At 42.2% G+C, this 8,705-nt stretch overlaps 1 protein-coding gene across 1 annotated transcript in view; it reads left to right on the top strand.

The window, feature by feature from the left end:
- The window catches only part of LOC131890712 (uncharacterized), a 3,522-nt gene extending 2,821 nt beyond the window's left edge, over positions 1-701 (top strand). The window contains exons 2-4 of the mRNA XM_059240119.1: positions 3-88; positions 153-388; positions 460-701. Coding sequence (XP_059096102.1) covers positions 3-88; positions 153-388; positions 460-619 — 482 coding nt within the window. The 3' untranslated portion in view covers positions 620-701. The remainder of the gene's footprint in view (positions 1-2; positions 89-152; positions 389-459) is intronic.
- Positions 702-8,705: the final 8,004 nt, after the last annotated feature.

Genomic DNA, 8,705 nt, shown 5'->3' with positions numbered 1-8,705 from the left:
AGGAGAAACTCTCCAGATTCAAACAAAGGTCGACCTGAAACATTGGATGCGAACAAACCTCCAACTTTCAAGACACACCATGAAATCCGTAAGTAGAAGTGTTCAACCTTTCGGGTGTGCTCCCAGCCTTCAAGGGACTTGTCGCCCTTTAGTTCTTGATTCTCACCGCTCTGTTGGGCTTGAGCTTGGCCGCCCCTGACCACCATACCGAGATGGACCACGCCCCTGAATACAACGTCATGATCCAAGACAAGATTGTTGAGCTCTACGAGTTCTTGAAGGCCGAACTTGAGGGTGAAGGTGATATGATGGAAGCTATTGACCCTATTGAAAGCAAAGAGGATGACGAAGACCTGGTCAATGTTGAAGATGAACCCGTTGGAACTGCGTAAGTTGAAACGAAAAAAAAATCCTTTGGAGAGGGAGAGAACCTTGCGCTGACCCGAGTCTCATCTTCAGATCTGAGGTCCGCAACAAGAGAAGTGCCGATCCCTTCTTCCTCCGTAAACTCTTCCGTGGACTTCGACGAGGTGGATTTAGACGACGCAGTTATAACCGTGGATTCGGCCGCAGATATAACCGTGGACGAAGCTACGGACGCAAACGCTATTACGGTTAAATGTTAAAGACACCTTAGGGGTTGTGGGAAAAAGAATCTGGATAAATTATTATAGGTGCAAATAAATTGATTTCATAAGAGACCGAACGTTGGATTTTGTATCGTCGACAATTAGCCAGAGGTGACGTCTGAGAGGTCATAAAAACATTAGTCAGGGAATATAGCACTAAAAATGGGCCTGTTTTGAAGACGAATATTAGCTTTGTAGAATGATTCGTGCCTGATTGTGCTGGAACACTAGACCCTCAGCGAGCTACATGGTGCTACACATGCATTTACTGATGCATCGCATCACTATCCTAAAGAAAGCAACTTACGGCAATGTCTTTTTCAATCAAAATTGGCATGTTTCACTTAACAATGCTGGTAATAAATATTGAAGCTATCCAGCACCCAATTTTTTCCAAGTAACCTAGGAAAGTAAGTAATTTCAAAATTTCATTATGTTTTTGATAAGTTTCGGATTCCAATTGTCCAAGCATCATTGGGAAGGCAATTTCAATATTATGTAAGCTCCATTTTTGTCAACGATTGCTCGTATGAAGACATCATCTAGTGATAGTGTTTCAAGAATAAGATTTATTTCCACAATAAACGATAGTAGTGAAAATCGCTTGTCACGTCTCCAACAGGTCATACTTATTTCTCGTTTTATTATTCCGCCTTTATTCGGACCGATTCTCATGATACCAGGACTTAAACTCGACTATGAGGAACTCGTACAGTTGTAATTTTATCTCGACTCTAGCATTATGTAAGACGCGTTTAAGGATTCTCCTTTTTAGCCAACAGCTGTAGCCTTTAGCTGCCTCCTTGAGAGTACTAAAGGGCTATTTTCTGATTTTGGTAAGAACTCTTTTCACGCTTTCTGTTTATTTTCCGGATGAAGATCCCCCCGGTAGGGGGCGCACGTATCTGATTCCTCAATTGAATCTCGGAACCTCCGTTTTACTCAATCTCTCACGTTTGGGGCGTGACAATCCCCACTGGACGGGGGTTTGTCCAATATTTACAAAATTATCTAGTTGTTTTCTTCCAGTAAAGCTAGTTTGTTGCAGTGCCTCCGAATGATGGCTTCAGATGGAATCCGCAAGTCTACCGATCGAATTGTGTTGTCCCGTCCTTCAACCAGATGTTCGATTCGGCCGATTTTCCATTCATTTTTGGCCGAATTGTCGTCGCGGATAAGAACTACGTCTCCTTCGTGGATCTTCGTTTCATTCTTCTTAAACCACTTCTTAGTAGTGGGAAAGTGCTAGGAGGTAGTCATTTCTCCAGCGTTTCCAGAATGAATTCACCAGAGCTTTGCGTTGCCTCCATTTTGCTGTGAACTTGGGTTCATTATCGGGGTTTGTCGGTGCTCCCGGTCCAGTGAGATGTAGCAGATCTCTTCCGACACACAATTGCGCTGGGGTGATCGGTAAAAGAGTTTCGCCCTCTTTGACAGTTGAAAGGGGACGATTATTGACTAAAGCTTCGCACTCGAGTAAAACAGTTTCTAATTGTCGAATAGTTAAGGTAGTGCAATGTAGGGTGATCCGCAGGGCCTTCTTTGTCAGCCCTACCATGCGTTCGGTGACACCATTGGTCCATGGAGCTGACGAAGTCGAGAACAGAAACTGGACTTTGTACTTGGACATTTCCTCTCAGGCTTTTTCCCAATTAATTGAGTTGTGGAGTCTTTTCAATTCTTTTTCTGCTAATTTGAATGTTTTGGCGTTGTCACTGTAGCACAATTTAGGGATTCCTCGGCGAGCCATGAAGCGCCTGAACGCAAGAAGGAAAGTCTCTGTTGTGAGATCTGTTACGAGCTCTAGGTGGATAGCTCGAGACGTAAAACAAGTTAATATGCATCCATACACTTTGGATGGGCCCCTCAGGTGGGGACAGCTTTGCTCCTCGCACTTATGTTGGACTAAAAGCGGGCCAAAGAAGTCCATTCCTACTATTTCAAAACACATGGCAGTTCCGTTCAATCGCTCAGGTGGCAAAGGGGCCATTTTTTGTTGAAGAGGGGCAAGTTTTCGGCATTTGGGTGCCTTGCACTGATTGGTGATCCGCTTGACTTCTCTCCGGTTTCCAATGATGTGGAACCTTGTCTTTACCATGGCCAGCAGTTGTTCAGTTCCACAATGTAAGTGTAGTTGATGAAGGTGAAGAATGAATATTTCCATAATTCGACAATGTTTTGGCAAGATGATAAGGAATTTGACGTTTGTGTTCAATTTGTCACTTAATCGCAACCGAGATTCACTGTGCAAGAGACCATTTTTCAGAATGGGTTGCAGACAAACCAAACGCGAGGTCGTCTTGATCGTGTTTCGCTCTTGAAGAGCTTTGACTTCGCTTGGAAATGCCCCCGCCTGGCCATGCATGAACCATAATTTTTCTGCTTGATGAAGTTCCTGAATTGTGAGAATGGACCCCTGATGGTTTGGATTGGGCTGACGGAGAGTGTTGCAAAACCTTAAAACCCAAGCAGTCGTTCGGATGAGTTTACACCAAGAGTTATTCCGCAGAAGTAGTGTGCTGAGGGGGTTCTCATTCTGAGAGTTCTCGTCCTGAGGTGTCACTAGAACAATCGATTGGAGGATCTTTTTCTCTTCCTTACGATCCTCTTCTAACATGTCTTTTGTTCTGATCTTTGTTTTCTGAGCTGGCCACGTTTCTTTTGGTTGCTGGAGGAATGATGGTCCATTCCACCAGAGAGAGCTCGAAAGGAGCTCATGAAGATTAACGCCTCTTGAGACAAGGTCGGCTGGATTGATGTTGCCGGGACAAAATTGCTAACTGCTTTGCAATGTCAAATCTGTTATGGCCTTCACTCGATTCCCCACCCATTGCCTCCACTTCGAATGACCCTGCTGTATTCTCAGGAGATTTAAGAGCGAGTCCGTGAAGTATATACACTCCAAACCGTTCAAGGCCTTTGCCACATACGATCCGCTGCGGGCTGCGCACAAAGCGCCCAACAACTCCAGTCGGGCAATCGACAATACGTTATGAAGTGGGGCACACCTCGATTTGCTGAAGATTAGGCTGGAGGAGACGGTGCCTTCATCGCCCGTAGTAACAAGGTATACCGTTGCTCCGTAAGCGTGCTCGGATGCATCTCCAAATGAAGCCAAAAACGACACTGCTTTTTTACTGTTCCCAACCCAACGGGGGATTGTGTGGTTGGTTAGCAGTGGGACTTGATTAGTCCATTTAATCCAGTTTTCGGCTATTAACTCTGGCAAGGGGTCATCCCAGCTCAATTGCAACCTCCACATTTGTTGCATGAGGAATAGTCGCCTGAAGGAAGAATGGAGATATATATCCAAGCGGATCATACACACTGGCAAGCAACTCTTAACATTGCACGTTTTGTTGGCCGCTCTGTAGACGAAATCTTGGATTTTACTTTATCCAAGAAATTGAAGCTTAGCGTATCATTTCTGGTGTCCCACTGAAGTACCAAAGTGCTTAACACACCAAGAAGGCAGCAGCTTTGATCTAATTTGGATAGTACGAGGGGGCTCTTGCTGGCAAACTTGTGAGATTGGAACCCACCGAGTGTTAAGAGACTGATGATCCATTCCAAGAGTGCTTGAGCTGATTTTTCGTCATCTGCTCTTGTAGCGAGATCGTCCATGTAGAGATTATTTCGGAGTTCTTTTGCAGCCAAATAGTGTGAGTTTTGTTGAAGTTCAGCGGTTTTTAAGAGACACCATATAGCCTGAAAGGGCGAAGAATTTAGTCCAAAGGTCACTGCTGTCATTCTGAGGATAGTAACTTTTTCCTTTGTGTTAAAATTCCTCCACAAAAAAACGAAGTGCATCCTAGTCTGTGTGGAGTGCAATGGCCAAAAACATTTTTGTGATGTCGGCAATAAATGCAAACTTTTTCAATCTGAATCGCAATTGAAGTTGAGCGATGTCAGGCAGTAGGTTTGGTCCCGTGTACAAGAGGTCATTGAGAGATCTTTTGGAATTCGGATCTTTGCTTGACGCATTCATGACCACTCGGAATTTTGTAGTGCTATTGGTTTTCATAATTGAATGTGTTTCAAGGTAGTAAAAAAATCGCCCCTCTACAGGGATTACGTCCTTTCGGGAACTTTTTCTGAGGTCCCTAATTTTTCCTTAGTTGAGTAAGCTTCATTGAGCAAGCTTTGATGTTCGGTTTTGGTTCTGTTTTCCACACTGGCCATGACAGCTTTTGCTCGGTGAAAATTTGAAGAGATAATGCCTCTTGGATCTTCTTTCCACAGGAGACGAGTGCTCCATTTCTTTTTGGCAGTATCATAACTAGAGAATTGGTCCATGAGCGCCAATGCTTCCTCTTCTTCGACTGAGAATTTGTCGTCCTTGGTTGTAATACCCAAACGTTCTTGGTCCCAGAAGCTTTGAAGGGATACCGGTGATCGTGAGGCCGTGATTAGAACTGTGGCATTTACGGCAGGCTCGAGATCAAGATCTTGTTGCTGTGGATCCGGATGGGCCCCACATATGATCAACCCAAGCGTGTTTGTTGAGCGGCTGGTTCTTGGAGAGTTCCTGTGGTTGGAGGTCCAATGCAAAGGTGAGTGAATAAGGGTTCTCCGATTAGAACGTCAAGTTGTAGCTCTCCCGTTGAGGGGTAATGCTCTGTGAAATCTAAATCCCGAAGATGTTTGTACTGCCTTGGTTCGAACATAAAAGGCCTTGCAGGTTGGGCGATACGTTTGATGGTAGTTGCAACCATTGTCTCTGACAAAAACGAGCCATCCAAAGATTGAATTTGAAATTGAACGTTTTTTTCCTGTGTTCTTCCCGAGAGTTCAACACCCGCCACATTCATTTGAAGAAATTGTCGAGGGCCGTCCAACCCAAGGGCTTGAGCGATTTGTCTTCTTACCAGGTTTTGTTCTGCTGCCGCGTCCAAAAAGAACCTGACCTTGATCTTTTCTTCTGTATTTGGATTTTTGAGGTATCCAACACAAGTACGAAGTATTCCACGAACATAACCATTGCCAATGGGTTTGGCAACGCTGATAGTAGGGAAGATTGATGTTTCTGAATCCTGGGTGCAGTCAATGTTTTCCCGATTGGTGGTTTGTTGCACGTGAATAGAAGCTCTGCTAGAATGGTGAATCCATTTACAATGTTTATTAGGGGTTAAACATCCCTTGATTGAACATGGAGGCCCCTGACACAATTGGCGATGATTCAAGGTGAAGGGTTCGAGGCAGCGTGCACATAAACTGCGCTCTTTCCGAATCTTGTCCAACTCTTCAGGTTGCAGGCGATGCATTTTGAAACACATGAGTGGCCTGTGACCTATTTTTGGCAGATCCCACAGACCCGTTCATCAGTGGTCAGGAAAGTTGCTGGGGCTGAACCTCGGATCACTGTAGGTTTTGCGTCATGAATCTTGTCTGTTGTGGGGCTGGTGTGTTCGATGTTGTCGGGAGCCAGTTTCACCTGGTTCAAGAGAACGTCTAAGAAAATCTCCCGATTGATATCTGCTCCTAAAGGTAGATTAGGTCTGACATGTCAATGTACAATTTTGGGCTTTGTTAAGCACTTTTTAATGAAAGTAGTTTCGGCACCACCATATCAGAGTGCATTTGCATTGGAGAGTAGAGAAACTAAATACTTGAAAAATGCTTTGCTTTCATGGCATCCAAGGCATATCTGACCCTGTTTAGAATTCAGAAGCGGAAGGCTCGGGATAACGAAGTGCTCTGGTGGAAAGATAATCTTAAACAAAAAATCGATGACTCATCGTGGTTGATATGTAAGGCGGCTATTATTCATTAGTTGTTCAAAGGCTTTAAATTGAATCTTTTGGAAATGATGTTGAAGACGTGTAAATTCAAAAGAGGAACTCAATTTCGGGCCACACTGTAGCTGAGCGTAATGTGTTAACTTAATTCCGGATTGTCTATTCTTATTAATCTAGCAACGGCCAAACCTACATATTTTGGGATGTCGAGGGAAAAACATTTTTTTTGACAATTCTTTAGTCCAATATAATGGCGTTTAAAGATTTAGCGGGAACTTATTTGTGTTTGATTGAATCAGATCGATTGCAACATTTGGGTGTGATCGGTTCGAAAGTGTTGACGTTGTTAATGTATCGCTAGCCTCTCTCATTTAAGTAAAGAACGCCATGGAAGAATTCTAGTGTTTCTTTAGCCATCGACCTTATACGTGCATGCCGTGGAAAGACTCTCCGAAGCTCATTCATGAGAGCAAGAGAGTCCAGTCCATCTGTCTACTGCAGGCAGCACTCTTCAGGATGATAGCTTTCAGCCCCAAATCTATTTTTACTTCTGGCATCACTGCCAATGTAAAGTGCTCGTCTTATGTTTCGTATGTTGAAATTCATCCTTAGAGCATGCTTTTCCCATTTAAACAAGGGATTTTGGGAATATGCTATCATTGTCGTTGAACATACCCATCTGACACTTTTCAGTTTTGTAAGCTTCTCACTGTTTCGGATTTTCCCACCACTATTTTATTTGCCCATCTTTGATTGATTAGAGCTACGCGTACATCTAACTTTTCAATGCTTCTTTCCCTAATTAGGGGAAAGAGGGACGATTTGTTAAAGCAATAAGTAGAGATTCCCCACGCTTGGTCCACCTTGCATTTTGGTTACCTCTGAAGCTGGTGTAGCCGAGTTGACTAAGTGGCAGGGTGGACAAGGTGTCGTGGGTTCAAACCCCGGTACCGGATGTGCACCGCTTAAGACATCTGGAATTGTCACATGTGGAAGGACAGCGTAACCAAGATACTAAGCACTAAGTAACATATTGAATTTCAAACTGCAAAACTTATGCTCTAATAAGATCCCTCAAGTGATTGCTCAGACACCGGTCTAACAAAAATAAGATTCACCCAAACAAAAACAGATTATCTAATAAAAATGTACTCCATTGCTCTTTGCAAACTCAAGCTTGCTATGTACGACAGCAAAATTCCTAAAGATTATCTTTATTTTTCTCTTTAATTATAATTATCCACCACTCAAACACATCAAAACACTCAATGTGACAAATACAGTTTTAAATCTAGAAATGTTTCCTCATTCCTGAAGTAGTTTCGCATTTCGAAATGAAAAAAAATATGTTTTTCATTTCTTCTCTGTTTTCTGTTTTTTCTCTTTGGTTTGTTTTTCTTTCGTTTCTTTTTCTTCTGCCCTTCTTTTCTATATAGTACGAACTGATGAGTTTTCCTTCAAATCTTTCATTTTTTTGTTTTTTTATCTTACTCACGTTATCATATCGGAGCTTGACCTCTGTAACATTATTGACTATATGCCTAGGTTATGTCCATTATATCTTGCTCAGGTCTTTGTGAAATCAAGCTTTTGCTTTCCCAGAACCTAAGAAATTACATGTTTTTGAAATCGTTCATATTTTAAGATATAAATTATCCTATCATGATCAAACGTTTCTGTCTAGAAATTACGTAATTGTTTTTGCAATAACATCACAGATCATTAAATCACACGTGTCATAAAAATTATTTATGTTGATTGGATCAAGTTTAAGAGCTGACGAAAAATTCGCCTTGCTATTCGTCAGTCAGAGTGTTCGTTCAGTTATCAACTAACATGAAGAGTTAACGTTTCTATGAATTTCTCCGTTAGGATTTGAAATCGAAATAGTTCTGAAATTGACACTTTGGACGGACCTAATCAAATACTTGCGTTTACTTGCGAAAACTTCTTGATTGCTTTGATGAAATGGAAAATGACATCAGACCTCAACATAATGGTCCAATACTTTGATGATTGATAAATAAAATCCAGTCAAAAAGGACGAAAAAGTAAGAAAAAAATCAGTACAATGGAGGACAAGTAACAGCTGATGAAAGGCTTTGTTCTGTTAAATAAAAATTGAAAACTTTTTAACATCCAAACGCCCAAGTCCTTGGGGATGAAAAACGGCAAGTCAGGAAATGGAATGAATGATAAATGGTTGATTAACAATCTGACAAACGATCGAAAAATGGTGTCGTCGTTTTCACAAGTCAAACTTGTTTGTTAACCAGCTTATCCGAAAGAAGAGAAAGGGAGGCTTGTTGATAACAATTAAAACAGCTCACATTATTGG

This window comes from Tigriopus californicus, chromosome 11, assembly GCF_007210705.1.
Source record: "Tigriopus californicus strain San Diego chromosome 11, Tcal_SD_v2.1, whole genome shotgun sequence".
Lineage (NCBI taxonomy): Eukaryota > Metazoa > Arthropoda > Copepoda > Harpacticoida > Harpacticidae > Tigriopus > Tigriopus californicus.
The sequence above is the reverse complement of the archived record's forward strand: the minus strand, read 5'-3'. Positions and strand labels throughout refer to the sequence as shown.